Source organism: Bactrocera dorsalis, chromosome 3, assembly GCF_023373825.1.
Source record: "Bactrocera dorsalis isolate Fly_Bdor chromosome 3, ASM2337382v1, whole genome shotgun sequence".
Lineage (NCBI taxonomy): Eukaryota > Metazoa > Arthropoda > Insecta > Diptera > Tephritidae > Bactrocera > Bactrocera dorsalis.
Genome location: NC_064305.1, coordinates 53,574,763 through 53,597,442, shown reverse-complemented (window position 1 = coordinate 53,597,442; position 22,680 = coordinate 53,574,763). Strand labels below are relative to the sequence as shown.

Below are 22,680 nucleotides of genomic sequence, written 5' to 3'. Positions count from 1 at the left end.
AAAGGAAGGCATTACTTTTTATATACAGTGACTCACACGAGGATGGAATCATGTGTAGAAGTTCACGCAAGTGAGGAAAGTTCTCTGATCGCCATTCACTTGGGAGTGGCCAGAAGCGATTCTTTTACATATGACTCAAGCAGCTCACGACTTCCGGTCTTTGACCTAGTATCCTCTGTGCAGCCTAAGAACATCCGTTTGAAGGCGAGCTAAAGTGAGAAGGCGAAACATCCCCTGACCCCCCTTTTGATGACGACCATGGCAAACGAAATAAGGACTATGATTTAAGGGCATGCACCTGGAATGTCCGGTCCCTTAATTGGGAAGGTGCCGCTGCCCAGCTGGTAGATGCCCTCGTAAAGATAAAGGCTGACATCACCGTCGTCCAAGAAATGCGATGGACGGGACAAGGACAGAGACGAGTAGGTCCTTGTGACATTTACTACAGTGGCCATATAAAGGAGCGCAAGTTTGGTGTTGGATTCGTGGTGGGAGACAGACTCCGTCGCCGAGTACTATCATTCACTCCGGGGAATGAACGTCTAGCCACAATCCGCATCAAAGCGAGGTTCTTCAACATATCGCTGATTTGCGCCCACGCCCCGACGGAAGAGAAGGACGATGTGACCAAAGATGCCTTTTATGAGTGCTTGGAGCACACTTATGAGAGATGCCCCCGCCACGATGTCAAAATCGTGCTTAACGACTTCAACGCCAGGGTGGGCGAAGAAAGTATCTTTGGCACTACGGTCGGTAAATTCAGCCTCCACGAGGAAACATCCCCAAATGGGTTGAGGCTGATCGACTTCGCCGGGGCCCGAAATATGGTTATCTGTAGTGCTGGATTCCAGCATAAGAAGATACATCAAGCTACCTGGCTGTCTCCGGATCGAAAAACCACCAACCAGATCAATCATGTTGTGATAGACGGAAGACACGTCTCCAGTGTTTTAGATGTAGGTGCGGGATGGGATAGATATCGAGAGTTGAAGAGGGAAGCGAGACGAATTTATAGACAGAAAAAGAAAGAGGCCGAAATGCGTGAGTACGAAGAGCTTGATAAGCTGGCCGACAGGGGTAATGCTCGAAAATTATACGAAAAGATGCGGCGACTTACAGATGGTTTCATGACCGGAGCATACTCCTGTAGAACCCCCCAAGGTGATCTAGCCACCGATGCCCAGAGCATACTTAAATTATAGAGGGAACACTTCTCCAGCCTGCTGAATGGCAGTGAACGCCCAACACCAGGAGAAGGCGAACCCGATCCCTTAATCGATGATGATGGAGCAGACGTTCCATTGCCCGACCATGAAGAAGTTCGAATAGCAATTGCCCGCCTGAAAAACAACAAAGCGGCAGGAGCCGATAGATTGCCGGCCGTGCTATTCAAACACGGCGGCGAAGAGCCGATAAGGTACATGTATCAGCTTCTTTGAAAATATGGTCGGACGAAAGTATGCCCAACGATTGGAATTTAAGTGTGCAATGCCCAATCCATAAAAAAGGAGACCCCACAATCTGCGCCAACTACCGTGGGATTAGCCTCCTCAACATCGCATATAAGGTTTTGTCAAGCTTATTGTGTGAAAGATTAAAGCCCACCGTCAACAAACTGATTGGACCTTATCAGTGTGGCTTTAGACCTGTTAAATCAACAACCGACTAGATATTCACCATGCGCCAAATCTTGGAAACGACCCGTGAAAGGAGAATCGACACACACCACCTCTTCGTCGATTTCAAAGCTGCTTTCGACAGCACGAAAAGGAGCTGCCTTTATGCTGCGATGTCTGAATTTGGTATCCCCGCAAAACTAATACGGCTGTGTAAACTGACGATGATCGAGAAGGACCTTTCCGAGCCGTTCGATACCGAACGAGGTTTCAGACAAGGCGACTCCCTATCGTGCGACTTCTTCAACCTGCTTCTGGAGAAAATTATTCGAGCTGCAGAACTTAATCGCGCAGGTACAATCTTTTATAAGAGTGTACAGCTGCTGGCGTATGCCGATGATATTGATATCTGCTTTCTTCAGACTGAACAAGGAAGCAACGCAAAGGGGGTGGCAGTGAACGAGGGCAAGACGAAATATCTCCTGTCATCAAACAAACAGTCGTCGCACTCGCGACTTGGCTCTCACGTCACTGTTGATAGTCATAACTTTGAAGTTGTAGATAATTTCGTCTATCTTGGAACCAGCGTAAACACCACCAACAATGTCAGCCTGGAAATCCAACGCAGGATTACTCTTGCGATGGAACGATGAGCCGTACGAGATATACGACGACATTGACATATGCAGTTCAGCGAATGAAAAGACAGCGGCTAGGTCATGTTGTCCGGATGGAAGAAAACACTCCAGCTCTGAAAGTATTCGACGCAGTACCCGCCGCGGGAAGCAGAGGTAGAGGAAGACCTCCACTCCGGTTGAAGGACCAAGTGAAGAAGGACCTGGCCTCGCTTGGCATACGTAGCGAAGAGAAGAAACGACTGGCGCGCTGTTGAGGACTCGGCTATAATCGCGTAAGCGGTGTCTACGCCAGTAAAGAAGAAGAGAAGACTCACACTACCAACCGGATGAACTCAGCTTTAACTTTAGATGTAAGTTAATGCTATTGAAATGACAATTTTGCTAACATATTATATGACCAAAAAAATTGTAACTTCATATTTAACATAAACACGAAAAGTCCAATACACACTTCAAATTCATCTCACACGACTAACCGGATTTTACTGCTTCTAAACGTTTTCGGATCGAGTCAACCAGTTTCTGATAAAATTCGGGTTTTACAGAATTCCATGCTTCCTGTATTTAAACTGCCCAATATTGCAATACTGTTTTCGATACACTTTTCGTTCTACTTCGTTCCACACATGCTCAATTATACTTAGATTTGGGGATTGTACCGGTGTTTCCATCACGTGTGGGCAATTATATATCAGCCAAGTTCGAGCGATTCCTGATTTCTGCTTCGGATCGTTGCCCTGATAGAAAATAAAGTATCTTTGGATACCAAATTTTTCACCATATGCTTTGACATTCTCCTTGAGAATATCGACGTACTGAAAACGATCCATAATAATTTTTACAAAATGCATATTGCCGGTTCCCTTTGCTGATACACATCTCCAGACCATGATTGAGCCACCACCATGCTTCATAGTAGCTCTAGTATGTTTTGGAATATGAACTTCATTAGGACGCCGTCATACAAACATGCGCCCATCCGAACCTTGCAAATTGAATTTACTTTCATCCATAAAAAGGACCCAAATCATGCACAAATTTATCATTGAAACTGTCTCCAGTAAGATTCAATGAAAATTATGAAATTTACCCTATTCCAAAACTCTCTGGATTTGTTCAGGTGCGCTTTAGCAAATTCAACTATTTTTTTCTAATATACATATGTATGTACATATGGCTTTTCTATCATCGCTCTTCCATGCAAATTGTTGTTTCGAAGTGTTCGTCGAATAGTTTCTGCTGAAATTTTTTGGTCTACATCCTTTTCAACTATAATTTTTATAAGTAGTTTCTGCTTAGATTCCAGATTGTTTTTAATAATTCGCAATATGAAACGCTCATCATTTTCTGTTAATAATTTCTTTTCTGGATTGTTCTCCATTTTCCTTCCGAAACTTTCCTACAATATCGTGGATAGTGGAAGTACTTCGCTTTACTATATCTGATATTTCTTTTATAGTTTTTCCATCTTTTTGGAGTTGTATTATTAAATTTCTAATGTTAATAGATGTCTGAGTACGTGACGGTGCCATAATTGATACATATATTATATACTATATATCTAAACATTCTCTCTTCTCTTAAATTGGCGTAGACACCGCTTATGCGATTATAGCCGAGTTAATAACCGCGCGCCAGTCGTTTCTTCTTTTCGCAACGTGGCGCCAATTGGATATTCCAAGCGAGGCCAGGTCCTTCTCCACTTGGTCCTTCCAACGGAGTGGAGGTCTTCCTCTTCCTCTGCTTCCCGCGGCGGGTACTGCGTCGAATACTTTCAGAGCTGGAGTGTTTTCGTCCATCCGGACAACATGACCTAGCCAGCGTAGCCGCTGTCTTTTAATTCGCTGAACTATGTCAATGTCGTCGTATATCTCGTACAGCTCATCGTTCCATCGTATGCGATATTCGCCGTGGCCAACGCGCAAAGGACCATAAATCTTTCGCAGAACTTTTCTCTCGAAAACTCGCAACGTCGACTCATCTGTTGTTGACATCGTCCAGGCCTCTGCACCATAAAGCAGGACGGGAATTATGAGTGACTTATAGAGTTTGGTTTTTGTTTGTCGGAGAAGACTTTGCTTCTCAATTGCCTACTTAGTCCGAAGTAGCACCTGTTGGCAAGAGTTATCCTGCGTTGGATTTCTAGGCTGACATTGTTGGTGGTGTTTACGCTGGTTCCAAGATAGACGAAATTATCTACAACTTCAAAGTTGTATGAGTGACTTATAGAGTTTGGTTTTTGTTTGTCGGGAGAGGACTTTGCTTCTCAATTGCCTACTTAGTCCGAAGTAGCACCTGTTGGCAAGAGTTATCCTGCGTTGGATTTCTAGGCTGACATTGTTGGTGGTGTTTACGCTGGTTCCAAGATAGACGAAATTATCTACAACTTCAAAGTTATGACTGTCAACAGTGACGTGAGTGCCAAGTCGCGAGTGCGACGACTGTTTGTTTGATGACAGGAGATATTTCGTCTTGTCCTCGTTCACTGCCAGACCCATTTCTTTTGCTTCCTTGTCCAGTCTGGAGAAAGCAGAACTAACGGCGCGGGTGTTAAGGCCGATGATATCAATATCATCGGCATACGCCAGCAGTTGTACACTCTTATAGAAGATGGTACCTTCTCTGTTGAGTTCTGCAGCTCGAACTATTTTCTCCAGAAGCAGGTTGAAAAAGTCGCACGATAGGGAGTCGCCTTGTGTGAAACCTCGTTTGGTATCGAACGGCTCGGAAAGGTCCTTCCCGATCCTGACTGAGCTTTTCGTGTTGCTCAATGTCAGTTTACACAGCCGTATTAGTTTTGCGGGGATACCAAATTCAGACATCGCGGCATAAAGGCAGCTCCTTTTCGTGCTATCGAAAGCAGCTTTGAAATCGACGAATAGGTGGTGAGTGTCGATTCTCCTTTCACGGGTCTTTTCCAAGATTTGGCGCATGGTGAATATCTGGTCGGTTGTTGATTTACCAGGTCTGAAGCCACACTGATAAGGTCCAATCAGTTTGTTGACGGTGGGCTTTAATCTCTCACACAGTACGCTCGACAGAACCTTATATGCGATGTTGAGGAGGCTTATCCCACGGTAGTTGGCGCAGATTGTGGGGTCTCCTTTTTTATGGATTGGGCAGAGCACACTTAGATTCCAATCGTTGGGCATGCTTTCGTCCGACCATATTTTACAAAGAAGTTGATGCATGCTCCTTATCAGTTCTTCGCCGCCGTGTTTGAATAGCTCGGCCGGCAATCCATCGGCCCCTGCCGCTTTGTTGTTTTTCAGACGGGCAATTGCTATTCGAACTTCTTCATGATCGGGCAATGGAACGTCTGCTCCATCGTCATCGATTGGGGTATCGGGTTCGCCTTCTCCTGCTGTTGTGCGTTCACTGCCATTCAGCAGGCTGGAGAAGTGTTCCCTCCATAATTTAAGTATGCTCTGGGCATCGGTGGCTAGATCACCTTGGGGGGTTCTACAGGAGTATGCTCCGGTCTTGAAACCTTCTGTAAGCCGCCGCATTTTTTCGTAGAATTTTCGAGCATTACCCCTGTCGGCCAGCTTGTTAACTCTTCGTACTCACGCATTTCGGCCTTTCTCTATTTTAGTCTGTAAATGCGTCTCGCTTCCCTCTTCAACTCTCGGTATCTATTCCATCTCGCACGTGTTGTGGCCGATTGTAACGTTGCGAGGTAGGTAGTCTGTTTCTCTCCGCTGCGACACGGCACTCTTCGTCGTACCAGCTGTTCTTTTGCACTTTCCGAAAACCAATGGTTTCGGTTGCAGCTGTACGTAAGGAGTTTGAAATGCCGTCCCACAGTTCCCTTATACCGAGTTTGACGAGTGCTCTCAGAGAGCAGGAGTGCAAGCCGAGTAGAGAATCGTTCGGCTGTCTGTTGTGATTGCAGCTTCTCGACGTCGAACCTTCCTTGTGTTTGTTGGCGTGCGTTTTTTGCTGCACAGAGGCGGGTGCGAATCTTAGCTGCAACAAGATAGTGGTCCGAGTCGATGTTAGGACCTCGGAGCGCACGCACATCTAAAAACACTGGAGACGTGTCTTCCGTCTATCACAACATGATCGATCTGGTTGGTAGTTTTTCGATCCGGAGACAGCCAGGTAGCTTGATGGATCTTCTTATGCTGGAATCTAGTACTACAGATAACCATATTTCGGGCCCCGGCGAAGTCGATCAGCCTCAACCCATTTGGGGAAGTTTCCTCGTGGAGGCTGAATTTACCGACCGTAGTACCAAAGATACCTTCTTTGCCCACCCTGGCGTTGAAGTCGCCAAGCACGATTTTTACATCGTGACGGGGGCATCTCACATAAGTGCGCTCCAAGCACTCATAAAAAGCATCTTTGGTCACATCGTCCTTCTCTTCCGTCGGGGCGTGGGCGCAAATCAGCGATATGTTGAAGAACCTCGCTTTGATGCGGATTGTGGCTAGACGTTCATTCTCCGGAGTGAATGATAGTACTCGGCGACGAAGTCTCTCTCCCACCACGAATCCCACACCAAACTTGCGCTCCTTTATATGGCCACTGTAGTAAATGTCACAAGGACCTACACGTCTCTGTCCTTGTCCCGTCCATCGCATTTCTTGGACGGCGGTGATGTCAGCCTTTGTTTTCACGAGGACATCAACCAGCTGGGCAGTGGCACCTTCCCAGTTAAGGGACCGGACATTCCAGGTGCATGCCCTCAATTCGTAGTCCTTATTTCGTTTGCCATGGTCGTCATCAAAAGGGGGGTCTCTCATCCGAGGCTGGTTATGACTATTCACTGGAGTGTTTTTTTTACGTGGCGGGTCCCAAACCCAGCGCACAACCCTATGCAGGGGATGTTTCGCCTTCTCACGTTAGCTCGCCTTCAAACGGATGTTCTTAGGCTACCCAGAGGATACTTGGTCAAAGACCGGAAGTCGTGAGCTGCTTGAGTCACATGTAAAAGAATCGTTTCTGGCCACTCCCAAGTGAATGGCAATCAGAGAACTTTCCTCACTTGCGTGAACTTCTACACATGACTCCATCCTCCTGTTATTATATACTATATATCTAAACATTAAGCTACGCAATTTACAACTGGTTCAATGAGAGAATAAGCACTACACATTTTCACAGAATTTGAAATGGAGTCCCGCTACTTTACCATGGGCTTCTATTGGTTTTTATCCGAGATGAATTTGAAGTGCGTATTGGACTGTTTGGGTTTATATGAAGTTAAGTTTTTTTGGGTTATGTAAAAAATAAAAAGTACATAGAATTTCCTTTTTAATGATATGCAATATGTTAGCTAAATTATCATTTCAATAGCATTAAATCACATCCAAAGTTAAAGCTGAGTTTATCCGATTGGTCGTGTGAGTCACTGTGCATATGTACATACATATACGCATTTAGTATATAAAATAATAGTAGTAATGCAAAAACTGCCAGAATAATAAACTTTTATTTTATTAAACCCGTTCGAATTTTAAGATATTATTAAATTAGTAAATCATTTTACATATGTCGTAAATATCTAACGATGAGTCACTACTTTGAAATAATTTGCGATGGAAATTTCGATATTTCGAAAACTATCAAAATACATAAATATTTCTACACTTTCACACTTAAATATACACAGAACCACAATTGAAATTCTATTATTAATAGAATATCACAAAATAATAAAAAAATATCGAAACACATGTTTTAAAGTATAATCGAAAACCTTTACTCGGTTTCCAATTCCAATAGATGCACTCGTGACCACACCTTCACCACGCAAAGCTTACTACTATACTTTCTTAAAATTTTTTTAGGTCTTTTTGTTTCGTTCCGAATTTTCTTCAATTTTGTTTGTTGTTAAGTTCTTAGTAAGCAGAAGTCAACTAAACTATATTGAAACCGACAAAAAAAGTAGAATTAAAACCGATAAAAAAATTTCCATTGAATTTACCGTTTTTTTGTACAAATTCTCTTTAAATACTGTAAATATAACTGAACAAATAAAGTTAAACTTAAGAAAAAAACAATATATTTTCCTTCTGAAGTTCAAAAAGTGTGATTATTTTTTATGTGTAAGCTCATTCTTTACAAAACCGTATTTATTTTTTTTTGGCCTTCATTTTTTTCGAATTTACCCCCAGACGTCGACGTATGCTCCCCACACAATTTCTGGTATTATTTACGGATATTTTACCCACCAAGTATTATTTTGATGAAAAGTTAACATACACATATGTACATATGTACATACAGATGCGTGCAAGTAATTAACAACGCTAGAAGGAAAAACCCTAATCGATTGTTATTTTCATTTCCGAAACTACATACATAAGTATATGTATGTATGTCTTAAAGATGAATTGTGCATATTTAGTTATTGTAAATTAGCCAATTTGTTTTTGCTATAAAAGAGCTTTGGAGGATGGGGTCATGTGTAGAAGTTCACGCAAGTGAGGAAAGTTCTCTGATCGCCATTCACTTGGGAGTGGCCAGAAACGATTCTTTTACATATGGCTCAAGCAGCTCACGACTTCCGTTCTTTGGCCAAGTTTTCTGTTTTAAGGCGAGCTAAAGTGAGAAGGCGAAACATCCCCTACATAGGGTTGTGCGCTAGGTTTGGGACCCGCCACGTAAAAAAAAACACCCAATGAAAACTTCGGCTATAATCGCGAAAGCGGTGTCTACGCCAATTAAGAAGAAGATAAAAGAGCTTTTATAAAATATAGGCATTTTATGACTTCAAAGTCAAAACTAGGTCGTGCAGCTAATAAACAAAAGTTTTTTTATTTTTGGAAAATTTATTTTATTTCGAGTTTAAAGTTAATACTGTCCGTTATCAATCACGGTTTGACATTTAAGAGACATTTACTCCACTAAACTTTGGCAAGATGTTCTTTGGATTCCATTTTGGTTTAACCTTTTCGTATAATTCCTGGAAATTTCTAACTTTATGGGCACGAACTCTTTTTTTCAAATGTGTTTAAAGATTTTCGAATAGGATTAAGTTCGGAATGCATGACCCATAACCATGTTTTCCTGAAACCATTGCTTTGTACCTCGCGCAGTATGTTTCAAGTCGTTATCTTGCTGGTAAATTTACATTATGGGCATATTGTCATCAAGATATGGTAACATTACGTTGTTCATTATTGAAACATATCTGAAATGGTCCATGAACCCATTTATTTTACAAATAGGCTTAACACCTCACCACGAAATGGCACCTCAAGTCATTATACAGTCGCCATCATGCTTTAAAGTTAGCCCAGTGTATTTGGGGTCCAACTCCTTGCATAGAGGCCTGCGGTTACAAGTTTTTTCAACTGAAGAAATCCTATTTATCTTGCTTTCTTCGAAAAATAGTACTCTTTTCCATTATTTTGCTGTCCATTGGCGGTATTCATTTAGAAAAACTAACGGCCCCTTCGATTACCTTCATAGAGTAATGGCTTCTTCCTTGAAATTCTTCAAAAGAGTCCTGCCTCGCGTAATCGTCTTTTTACGGCATCTACAGTTAGTGCATTGGGGTTTTCTCCAAAAACCACAACTCGAATTTTATTTGCCGACTTATAGAGTTCCTCTTTTGACTCCCGAATAATTAAATCGTCCTCCCGAAGAGTAGATTTCCGACCTCTCTTCTTTCTTGAATCTTGTTTTGTCATTTTATTCTTGTTGAAATACCTGACTGCATTAATTAAAAGCCAACCGCTTGAAATTTAGGGTCTTTGCAATGACTCCGTAAAATTTTCCATCCTTGTACATCTGGACGATAACAGCCCTAGTGTCCTTTTCACAAGACTTACTCATTTTTATAACCTGAACTTGTCGACGGTCTGAAGATTGTTTACATTAAATCCGAAACCGGTAGTTATCATTCAATAAACTTTTCGTCGAATGATTCGATAAAGTTAATAATCGGAAGACTGCTGATCTGAAATATGACATCCTCAATAAACGAATATAACTATTATATACATAAGTGAATTTCATAGCTGCTATAATATACATATGTACATATGCAAGTAAAAATGCTCTGCTTTGGTCACAATAATTAAGATATCAATAAGTTAGTGATAAATTGTAAAGAAGATGACCACTTCGGCCAGCTTCATTAATTAAAACAAATTTTGTTAAAGTCTTTTACTGCTAAGGCTCTGCTTAAAGTGACTTGAAATATAAACAAGTAAAAAAGAGCCAACTTTAGGTATAACCAAACAATTCCTAATCTTGCAACTTGCAAAGATTAATGCCAGGGAAGTACCTTCAGCTATATAAGGCTTGTTAGTTATATTGGGTTTAGAGAGAATTTTCACCTGATTTTGTTAATTCTGAGCAGAAATATGCACCGTTATAAGATAAGCACACTTTCTTAAATTTATTAAGATAATTCACATATTGCCTGATGTTTGCGGTATAAAGTCACTCGGAAGTTCGAAAATCTTTAAATATGGTATATAAGGGCTAAAGTAAGTATTGGATGCAACGCGTTTTTGACACACATACTGTCTGTTAGGAGAGTATTCTCCATGAATTTGATTTATGTAGTATATGTATGTATCTCAGACAATGTTCGATATTTGCGGTAAAAAGTCAAAATATTCGGTACCTAGCAGCTTGAACAGTTTTAGTTGGATTAAAATAATTATTGGTTACAACGTGGCATACTTCTGCTTGGTTTGTGCACTGGAAAGTGAAGGAACTAAAAGAAATTTAAAATTGTGTTATATGGAAAGTAGGCGTGGTTGTAGGGCGATTTCGCAAATTTTTTCTCCGTAAAATAGGAATGTCAGGAAAATGTCGCGCATCATAGTTAGTTTAATTCAGTCGGAGAACTCCCGCGATATGTGATTTCACGGCTCCTTTAAAGCTCTCTCATATCATCTCGGGGGTAAAATGTCATTGCTCTGTCATATTTAGTTATTGATTTATCGAACTTTAACTTAGGATGGAGTTGTCTTCCGATGTCATTTTACAGTATCGGTAGGTATTTGTTCAGAGCGAACTTGGCTTTTGTAGTTTAGGTGATATGTACATTATTCCAATTAGAGGGCGGAGTCAGGTTAATTTTTTGTTTTAGTTTTTAGTTCATAGATGTCACTTGATACTGCAATTTCTTGTGCCAAATTAAAACTCTACATCTTTATTTAGTGCTTAGTTATGGGACTTCATATGTAGGTTTTCCTTGGCATTATTAAAAGTTGAATCGGGTCAATATACATATATTAACATATAAAGATTTTGAAACTTCTGAGTTACTTTATGCTGCATGCAGTGTATCTCAGTGTTTAAAATAGGAACAATTTAATGATAATAGTTAATAGCTAAGTTAGAGTCGATACCCCCCTTATAAGTATTACATATCGTCACCTGAAATGCAAAATAACATAACAACATTTTCGGAAATTTACAGTGGCATGAACGAAACACGAAATGAAATGGAACATGAGTGAAAAAAAATTTTAATATTGATTAAAACTGGTTTATATCTGAGGGCAGAACCTGGAAATGTTAGACCTATGCAATATTATGTACGTAATTTGAAGTAGTGAAGCGTAATCAATAAGACACTCAATTTCGAATTTTTTGATGATACGTTATTTTGCATTTCAGGTGACGATATAAAGATTTTCGTTTTTCTAACAAACCTTTTGCCAAACGTATCGGTCAGTGTATAAGTTATAAATATTATCTCCTTTACTGGGGTTGAAACCGATTACGCGGTTATAGACGTGTTAACAACAGCGCGCCAGTCGTTTCTTCTTTTCGCAAGGTGACGCCAATCGGAGATTCCAAGCGAAGCCAGGTTCTTCTCCACCTAATCCTTCCAACGGAGTGGATGTCTTCCTCTTCCTCTGCTTCCCCGGCGGATACTGCGTCGAATACTTTCGGAGCTGTAGTGTTTTCGTCCATTCGGACGACATGACTTAGCCAGCGTAGACGCTGTCTTTTACTTCGCTGAACTACATATGTCAATGTCGTCGTATATCTCATACGAGTCATCGTTCCAACGAATGCAAAATTCGCCGTTGTCAACGCGCAGAGGATCATAAATCTTTCGCAGGATTTTTCTCTCGAAAATTCGTAACGTCGACTCATCAGATGTTGTCATCGTTTAAGCCTGTGTACCATATAGCAGGACGAGAATAATGAGCGACTTATAGAGTTTGGCTTTTGTTCGTCGAGAGGACTTGTAACGAAGCTTTTGTTGCCCCTGCTTCTTACAAGGATAATTGCTGAGGTATACTCGCCGTGTCCAGGGTTCGTTACAATAAATTTGTAAATGTTGGGGCTCCTCTGCGAACCGTTTCTTTATTTATTCAACTCAACTAAATATCTAATATAATATATTAGCCCACGACACAGGACGTCTCCTGAGGACGGCGCTGTTGGGGTAACGGTTCGGTGTGCTCCGCTAGGGCAATACCGTTTCCCCGCTCTGCTGCGCTCCTGGGTGCTAGACGACTTGCTGCCACCACTTCGACCACGCGCTGCTGCTTCTGCCGGCGCTCGTGTGGGCCTCCCTGTCGCTGCCCTGCTATACGCGTTCACTCTCGCGTGCTACGCTTTCTGCGCTCGGCTACTTCTGCCGACGCGCGCGTAGGCTTCACTACGCCTTGCTGTCGCTACGTTGACCACGCGCTGCTGCCTCTGCCGACGCTCGGCTGTACTGGACCTTGCTATCACTACGTTGACCACGCGCCGCTGCCTCTGCCGACGCTCGGCTTTACTGGACCTTGCTATCACCACTTTTACCACGCGCTGCTTCTGCCGACGTTCGGCTTTACTGCGACGGTCACTTTTAAAGACCCCGGACCACGGAAGACTGCCTTAGCGACCGCGATGTTAACGGTTGAGTCGGTCAGAGGATAAACTCACTACCGAGCTCACCCTTAACATACGGCGTTCACAAGTTAGGGTACCAAGACTAGCCAGAGGATAAACTCACTGCATAGTCTGATGCCCAACACGTGTGTACGCTGTCACAGTCCCGTGCTGACTGACTGATCGTCCGCCATCTAACTACCCACCAAGCCTGTGTTGCGTGCTAGCACATTCGCAACATGTTGCGTGGGGATGGCGTGTGTTGCTGGGATGGCGTGTGTTGCTGGCGGTGGCGTGATTTTACCGCTGCGTATGCATACTTGTGAACAATAGGGTGGGCCTTTGTGTGGACTAAATTCTACAAGATATTTAGTTCTCACACTCCCCCCCCACTTCGGAGGGTTTTGCATTCCATGCAAAATTCAATAAATTCTATTGTAAATTTACAATGGTTTCTTAAAAAGTTTAAAATACAATATTGTTAACTTACAATAGTTATTTGTTATAGAAAAAAAAAAATCTAAGATTTACGCCTAAAAGTACATATACATATGTAGTTACAATCGTCATTTGGCTTAAACAAGAAAAATTCTAAGGTTTACACCTATAAGTATACAGTATATTTGATACCCTTGTTTTTTCGTTTTCGTTTTGTTTGTTCAATATATATATTTTTTTTCACGCTTATTCCATATAAATTCAATTTTTTTTTTTTTTTTTTTTTTTTTTTTGTAATTAGGAACTATATAGCTTAAACTAAGTATAAAGTTTTAGAAAAAGAAATTTTCCCCCTTAGGGCTCTTCAGTTGCCGGGGTTGTTGTTGTGGTTTTTGCTTTGATGTGGGCGCCCCACCGGTACATGACCACTTTGTATTTTGTGGTGTTGAATTTGAGGCGGTGCTTCCCGATGCCACCTGAGAGGTCGTTGAGGCCTCTGCGAATTCTATCCGCGATCTCCGGGAAGGCCTCTAGCGCTGTCCCGTCTGCATCGGCGATGGAAATTTTTAGACCTTCTGGTGGCAGCTCTACTTCCACAGATGATGGTGGTGGTATTGCAACGTTGGGCGCGGGTGTTGTCTGGTGTCGTCTGAAGGTGGCCAATATTTGGGCTCGCTTTTCAGCTGCTAGCTTCGCCGTGAAGGGTTCGGAGATGCATCCGGGTGCCCCTTCGCCTCGTCCTGCGTACCGCATGACCCGCTCTATTGTCTCCAGCACGTAGATACCGCAGTCATTTGTGTTTTCTTGCTGGGGTACGTCTAGCAGCAGTTCCCGGTATTCGAAGTCTCCTTCTCCGCCCCTTTCCTTGTACTCCCACTGGAGGAATTCGCGCCAGGCCGTGGTTGCGTGGGTGACCTTGCCCCTCATCCAGGAATCTGCAACCCATATCTGGTGGGGTTGATGGCAGACTGTGTCCGTGACGTGGTGCGTGAGCTCACGGTTGGATAGGGCGAGAAGGTACCAGTGATGGGCGGCGTTGTGTGGCGCTAGGACTACCCTTTGTCCAAATATGTCCACGTTGCGAATCCAGCGGTGAATGCGGCGGAAGTTTTCGTCGCGCCTTCCTGGCTGGTTCAGCTGCCAGACCACGAATGGGCTAAGAACTGTGGCTTCCGGGCCAAATTCAGTTTCCAGGTACTTCGCATACGCATCGATGACCGTGTCGGTGAGCCACGATCCGTCCTCCAGGGATCGTAAGTCTGTTTGGTATAGGCAGACTCCGCTTGGTCCCGCTGGGAAGGTAAGTTCTGCCTTCTCGTTCTCCAGTAGCGTACCTTCATTTTCGGAGGAGAGTTCGATCACTGGCGATCTCCAAGGGACGGTGGCGTCGTCAGAGGTAGACGCTTCGCTGCTACTGATCCTTCCGACGATTACTGGCCCCGTGGCCAGGCTGGTTCTTTGTGACGCTGCAGTCCATGAAGCTCGGCGCGTCGTACTTATGTGCGCTGCCATAGAGCGCCTCATGACAGTCTGCACCTTACGGGCCTTTGCGGAATTTGTCGCGGCGTTAAGGTCGTTGGTGTGCGCTGTGGTGGCGTCGTTGACCTGGGGCGATGTGGTGGCGTCGGTTCCGTGGCTCGCTGTTGCTACCCTTGTGCGTCGCGCCAGATGTTGCGTCGCTGCCTGCAAGGCATCTGCGCGTGCCGATTTGGCACTTCTAGTGCCAGAAGTGCCCGCTGCCTCCAGTGTTCGTATCCTAGGTAGCTTCCGCTGCTCTTCCTCCATCCGTTCGCGGAATCGCTTCACGCTCCGTGTCAATTTATCCTTATCCATCTCGTATGTACGTATAAACTTTAGTGAAATTCTCCGGCTGTCTTACTTCGCTGACGGCTCACGGTCGAATGAATTTTGATCTACTCGTTTGGCCAGCAGATATGCTCGTTTGAGTAAGGATTTATATTTATTTTTATTTTCATTTTTTTTTTTTTTCCAATTTGTAATTTTTAAGTTTGAAATTTTTAAATTTGTAATTTTTAAATTTGTAATGTTTATTTATTTTACACTGCCGCGAAACTGTTGTACAGCTTCAATTCGCTGATGTTCACTGTTTTCTCCTTGCCACCGTCGATCTTCTGGACATGTACGATCACTGGTGAAATGTATCTTAGAATTTTATAAGGACCATCGTACTTCGGGGCTAACTTTGCGGCGAAACCGTCTGCGGCTTTAGAGAGATGATGTTCCTTCGCCAGAACTAGCTCTCCGATCGCAGGGGTCCATTTTCTACGCCTCAAATTATAGTGGCGGGCTTGGTCCGTGGATGCTCTCTCCATGTTTTGTCGAACGATTCTGAAGGCTTCCTGCATCCTGTTGTACTTCTCTTCAGCCGTCGTGGGCATCATACCTGTGCCAATATTAACTTCGTCGAAAAGGGCATTTGGCAGTCGCGGTTCTCGTCCTTGTACGAGAAATGCCGGGCTATACCCTGTGGAGGCCGATATGCTGGAATTCACTGCGAGCTCGATCTCAGGGAGAAAATCGTCCCATTGCTGATGTCGTGATTTGCTGAGTTGTGCAATAATTCGCTTGATCGTGCGGTTTACCCTTTCCGTGGGATTTTCTTGGGGTGTATACGGCGCCGTGAATTGCTGGCGTACCCCTAATTCCTTTAGATAGTGTTGCCATAGTGTACTCGTAAATTGAACACCATTGTCCGAAATAAGAATCTTCGGAACACCAAATCTTGCGAGGATTCTCTCTCTAAATGCGCGACGAAGTCCTTCAGATGTAGCGCGCCTCATGGGGACTAGCTCAACCCATTTGCTGAAGCGGTCGAAAAACACTAGTAGCATTGTGTTGCCATGGGTTGATCGCGGTAAGGGTCCGATGAAGTCGGTGCAAACTGTGGCAAACGGTTCCTGTGCTACCTGTGAGAGCATCTTCCCTGCTGGTCTCTGCTGTCCTTCCTTGTATTTCTGGCAGGACTCACACCGCCGTACGTACTGGCTAATGTCGCGGAACATTCCTGGCCAATAATATCGGTTGGCGACTCGGGCTACTGTCCGGCGTATGCCCATGTGTCCGGCGCTAGGAATATCGTGGTTCTCCTGCAGCACTCTTATGCGGAGTGGCTTAGGCACGCATAGCTTCCAGGGTACGGCCTCTTCATCCTGAGATCTGCACGGAATGTGGCGGTAAAGTTGGCCATCCTTCTCCATGTAATCTGCGTACTTCTCTGGGTTTGCGCGAACTTCTTCTACTCGTTTACGCCACCATTTGCATTGTGGAGCCATCGTCGTCGCTTGCCTTATGGTCTCTAGCGGCTGTCGGGACAGTGCGTCTGCTACTTGGTTGAGTTTCCCTTTGCGATATTCGATGTCGAAAGTATGCTGCTGTAACTCTAAAGCCCATCGTGCTATACGACCGGAAGGGCTCTCTATGGAATTCAGCCACTTCAGTGACATGTGATCGGTTATCACCTTGAATCGATATCCTTCTAGGTAAGGTCTCATTTTCCGAATTCCCCAGACTATGGCGAGGCACTCCTTTTCGGTAGCTGAATAGTTTTTCTCTGCCTCATTTAATTTTCGGCTGGCGTAGGCTATTACGCGTTCTCCTCCTTCCAGATTCTGCGTCAGTACGGCTCCAAGGCCGATGTTGCTGGCGTCCGTCTGCAAAGTGAATGCCTGGCTGAAATCCGGACATGCCAGGACGGGAGCCTCCGTTAACTTTTGCTTGATGCTTTCAAATGCTGATTGTTGCTCAGGTCCCCATTTCCAGTGCTTCCCTTTCTTCAAGAGAGCTGTGAGCGGCTGGCTCATGGTCGCGAAATCTGGCACAAAGCGGCGATACCAAGAGGCTATCCCCAGATACTGACGGACTTCTTTCACGTTAGTTGGTGGCTTCAGCTCCTGGATTGCTGCAACTTTCTCGGGGTCGGTGTGGATGCCTTTGTCACTAATCACATGACCTAAGTATCGGAGTTCCTTCTTAAAAAAATTCGCACTTTTCAGGGTTAATTCGAAGGTTGTTCTGCTGTAGTCTCTGCAGTACCTTTCGCAAATTCCGTATGTGTTCCTCGAATGTAGAGCCTATGACGATTATATCGTCCAGGTAGGCGAAGGCGTGTGGTTCCATCTCCGGGCCTATGACCTGGTCGAGTACTCTCTGGAACGTCGCTGGTGCCGAATGTAAACCGAATGGCATCACGCGCCATTGAAATAGGCCACGCCCAGGTACGGTAAAGGCGGTATACGGGCGGCTGCCTTGCTCCAAAGGTATCTGCCAGTAGCCGTTCTTGAGATCCAGACTACTAATGTACCTTGCTCTTCGTAACTTGTCAAGTATATGTTGTATCCTAGGTAAGGGGTATGCGTCGGGTACAGATCGGGCGTTGAGTTGCCGATAATCCACGCATAAACGCCACTTACCGTTCTTCTTCCGTGCCAACACAATCGGTGCGCTGTGTGGGCTATGAGACGGCTCAATACATTTCTTCGCCAGCAGCTCGTCGATCTCGGCGTTGATGATGGCCTGCATCGCTGGATTCCGTGGAAAATATCGTTGCTTGATTGGTCGGCTGTCGGTCATAGTGATTTTATGTTCCGCCACGGTCGTCACTCCATTCATGCTTTCAAATTTTCGAAGTTCTTCGTCTAAAAAATCACGTATACGGGCCGCTTCGTTCCTCTGGTTGACGGCCGATGAAGTCCCGAGTCGATTGACCCTCCTGCACTTAGGTTCTCGTCTGGTTTTCTTCTTCATCCTGCGCTTTAGCAGGCGTGTGTCTGGCGTATTAAGGGTTACGTTGCTTACGGCTTTGGATGACATGGTGCGGGCTGCCGTTGATTGCTGCGCATCTGACGCTTTCAGCACTACCTGGTGACCTCCGCAGGATACTATAGCTCCCATGTTCCCCAGTGTATCCAATCCAAGTATGACGTCATCAATCGCTCCGGGCATCACGTGTAACACTGCCTTTAGCGATGTCTGTCCGAGTTGAATGGTGGTTTCCACGGCGTCGAAAATCTTGCTGGTGGTGCCATCGGCCATTTGTATCTCGATAGCTACGGCCACCTTCTTACTGTTCCCGGTTGCGTCCATATGTTCTGCAACTCGTGGTGATACGAAACTTTTCGAAGCGCCGGTGTCGATGACGGCTTCCGCCGGTTCTCCGCCCAGCGTGATTAGGGCGTATAGCCGGCCGCGTTCCTGATGCAAAATTATTGGTGGTTTGGCGCTGATTTCCGTGGGTCCGCCGCGCCTTGTCTTTGGCGAAACCCTTCGTCGTTTCCCCGTTGTCGATGACAACATTCTTTTGTTAGCACATCCGCTCGGCCACACTCCCTGCAACATAATTTCCTGGGATTACGGCATCTCCTGGCATGGTGACCTTCCTGACCACATCTGAAGCAGATATTTCCCGGCCTAACGGCTCCACTCGTAGATGGTTGCTCACGATTCGCATCTACCGTCGCGTGGTGCTGTGGTGCACGTGGTAACGGCCTACTTGCATGTCTCGCCTCGTGGTCACCTATAATGTGTCTCGTCATCTCGCGTCGAGGTGGCTCTCCTCCTCGTCGTTGTCCTTCATATATCCCTTCGTACTCTTCTGCCAGTGTGATGAGTTCGGCCAGCGTCTCGAAATCTCGCCGCTGAATGTAGAGCAAATAATCGGTGTGACTATTCCGAAAAATTCTTTCCAGTCGCTCTTCCGGATTATACCCCACGTGTCGCATTAAGGTCTGCATAGCGAGAACGTAGTCCTTGTACTTTTCTCGAACGTGTTGTCTTCGCTGCCGAATGTTATCTTCGAGGCGTTCGAAGTAACGTGCTGGTAGGAAGAATCGCAGAAAGTCCTTTTTGAAGGTTGTCCAGCTCTCCCAATGTTCGTTATTGTTGCGATACCATTGGAGAGCGGTACCGCACAATAATTCGGGCATGGTTCTTGGAAGGATGTCCACATTCACCATGTACACTTCGGAGAGCTCTTCTAGTCTCTCGACAAACGCTAATGGGTCTCGCCCGCCGTCGTATTTCACGGACCACTTCCTTACCTGGTCGATGATGGGTGCGAATGTAACCATGTGGTTCTGTTGAAGTAGCCTGTTTCTTTCTGGCGGCTGTAGCCGTGATGATTCCGCGAATGTGCTCGCGGTCCCTCTGTCTTGGTCTGCTGGGAATGTTGTCTTCTGATCGCCTTCGTCTCGTGAAGCGATCTCACTTGTTTTGTACGCAGCTTCCATTTGTAAAAATTTTTCCTCTACTTCGGGGTCTCCGTGCGCCTTGGCTGCCAATGTAGTTATCCGCTTACGAATCTCCCGCGTGGTGCCTATGTGGTCAACTCCCAGACTCTGTGCGAAGGAGATTAGCTGCTCCTTGGACACGTTGTCTAACCACATGAGATCTGCCATCTCCGTACTAAATGTCGTCTTCCTGATAATATACGATCCGCAGGGTCCCTGCTCGGGCGCCAATTGTAACGAAGCTTTTGTTGCCCCTGCTTCTTACAAGGATAATTGCTGAGGTATACTCGCCGTGTCCAGGGTTCGTTACAATAAATTTGTAAATGTTGGGGCTCCTCTGCGAACCGTTTCTTTATTTATTCAACTCAACTAAATATCTAATATAATATATTAGCCCACGACACAGGACGTCTCCTGAGGACGGCGCTGTTGGGGTAACGGTTCGGTGTGCTCCGCTAGGGCAATACCGTTTCCCCGCTCTGCTGCGCTCCTGGGTGCTAGACGACTTGCTGCCACCACTTCGACCACGCGCTGCTGCTTCTGCCGGCGCTCGTGTGGGCCTCCCTGTCGCTGCCCTGCTATACGCGTTCACTCTCGCGTGCTACGCTTTCTGCGCTCGGCTACTTCTGCCGACGCGCGCGTAGGCTTCACTACGCCTTGCTGTCGCTACGTTGACCACGCGCTGCTGCCTCTGCCGACGCTCGGCTGTACTGGACCTTGCTATCACTACGTTGACCACGCGCCGCTGCCTCTGCCGACGCTCGGCTTTACTGGACCTTGCTATCACCACTTTTACCACGCGCTGCTTCTGCCGACGTTCGGCTTTACTGCGACGGTCACTTTTAAAGACCCCGGACCACGGAAGACTGCCTTAGCGACCGCGATGTTAACGGTTGAGTCGGTCAGAGGATAAACTCACTACCGAGCTCACCCTTAACATACGGCGTTCACAAGTTAGGGTACCAAGACTAGCCAGAGGATAAACTCACTGCATAGTCTGATGCCCAACACGTGTGTACGCTGTCACAGTCCCGTGCTGACTGCCTGATCGTCCGCCATCTAACTACCCACCAAGCCTGTGTTGCGTGCTAGCACATTCGCAACATGTTGCGTGGGGATGGCGTGTGTTGCTGGGATGGCGTGTGTTGCTGGCGGTGGCGTGATTTTACCGCTGCGTATGCATACTTGCTGTTGTTGCGTTGGGATGGCGTGTGTTGCTGGGATGGCGTGTGTTGCTGGCGGTGGCGTGATTTTACCGCTGCGTATGCATACTTGTGAACAATAGGGTGGGCCTTTGTGTGGACTAAATTCTACAAGATATTTAGTTCTCACAGACTTTACAAGTTTTTCTCAATTGCCAATTAGCCCGAAGTAGCACCTGTTGGCAAGAGATGTCCTGCGTTGGATTTTGAGGCTGACGTTGTTGTTGGTGTTGGTGGTGGTTCTAAGATAGACGAAATTATCCACAGCTTCGAAGTTATGACTGTCAACAATGACGTGGGTGCCTAGTCGCGAGTGCGACGACTGTTTGTTTGATGACAGGAGATATTTCGTCTTGCCCTCGTTCACTACAAGACTCATTTGCTTCGCTTCTTTATCCATTCTGGAGAAAGCAGAACTAACAGCGCGGTTGTTAAGGCCAATGATGTCAATATTATCAGCATACGCCAGCAGCTGTACACTCTTATAGAAGATGGTACCTTCTTCGTTTAGTTCTGCAGCTCGAATTATTTTCTCCAGAAGTAGGTTGAAGAAGTCACACGAAAGAGAGTCGCCTTGTCTGAAACCTCGTTTGGTATCGAACGGAGAGGTCCTTCCCGATCCTGATGGAGCTTTAAGTGTCGCTTAACGTCAGTTTACACAGCCGTATTGGTTTTGCGAGGATACCAAATTCAGACATCGCGACATAAAGGCAGCTCCTTTCATGCTGACAAAGGCAGTTTTGAAATCGAAGACGATTTAAAAAAAAAAAAGCTGATGCATGCTCCTTATCAGTTCTTCCCGCCGTGTGGGCCATCGGCATCCGCTGCTTTGTTGTTCTTCAGGCGGGTAATTCCTATTCGAAAGTCTTCATGGTCGGACAATGGAACGTCTACTCCATCGTCATCGATTGGGGTTTCGGGTTCCTGGGCGTTGTACTTTTACTGCCATTCAGCAGGCTGGCTCCATAATTTTAGTATGCTTTGGGCATCGGTCACTAGGCCACTTTTGGGGGTTATGCTATGGTCTTGAAACCTTCTGTTAGTCGCCGCATTTTTTCGTAGAATTTTCGAGCTTTACCCCGACCAGCTTGTCAAGCTCTTCATACTCACGCATTTCGGCCTCTTTCTTTTTGTGTCTGCAAATGCGTCTCGTTTCCCTCTTCAACTCTCGATATCTATCCCATCCCGTACGTGTTATTGTCGATCGTAACGTTGCGAGGTAGCCAGATGGCTTGATGAATTTTTTTATGCTGGAATCTAGTGCTACAGATGACCATATTTCGGCCACGGCGAAGTCGATAAGCCCTAACCAATTTGTGGATGTTTCATTTTGGAGGTCGAATTTACCGACCGTAGTGCCAAAAATACCTTTTTTCCCCACCCTGGTGTTATAGTCGCCAAAAACGATTTTGATATCATGGCGGGGGCAGCTCTCATAGGTGCGCTCCAAGCACTCATAGAAGGCATCTTTGGTCACATCGTCCTTCTCTTCCGTCAGGGCGTGGGCGCAGGTCAGCCATATGTTGAAGAACTTCGCTTTGATGCGGATTGCGGCTAGACGTTTATCCACCGGGGTGAATGACAAATTTGCGCTCCTTTATATGCCCACTGCAGTAAATACCACAAGAGCTAACTCGCCTCAGTCCGGAAGTCGACTCCATTCTCCTATAAATAGTATATGTGTATATAAAATTGCTTGGATTTCGGTCCTCTGGTTGAAATTTTACACCTTAATCTA

At 45.3% G+C, this 22,680-nt stretch overlaps 2 protein-coding genes and 1 long non-coding RNA gene across 3 annotated transcripts in view; 1 reads left to right on the top strand and 2 right to left on the bottom strand.

Moving 5' to 3' along the window:
• The window catches only part of LOC125777044 (putative nuclease HARBI1), a 348,853-nt gene that overhangs the window by 100,666 nt on the left and 225,507 nt on the right, over positions 1-22,680 (top strand). The window lies entirely within an intron of this gene.
• On the bottom strand, positions 12,526-15,328 carry LOC125777038 (uncharacterized). Its single transcript, XM_049450864.1, has 2 exons — positions 12,969-15,328; positions 12,526-12,908 (listed from the first exon to the last, which is right to left on the bottom strand). Exon 1 carries the CDS (start codon positions 15,326-15,328, stop codon positions 13,850-13,852), a length of 1,479 nt encoding a protein of 492 aa, XP_049306821.1. The 3' UTR covers positions 12,526-12,908; positions 12,969-13,849.
• LOC125777047 (uncharacterized) lies at positions 12,526-20,590 on the bottom strand. Its single transcript, XR_007422067.1, has 2 exons — positions 20,457-20,590; positions 12,526-12,968 (listed from the first exon to the last, which is right to left on the bottom strand). It is a non-coding gene; the product is annotated as an uncharacterized LOC125777047 (long non-coding RNA).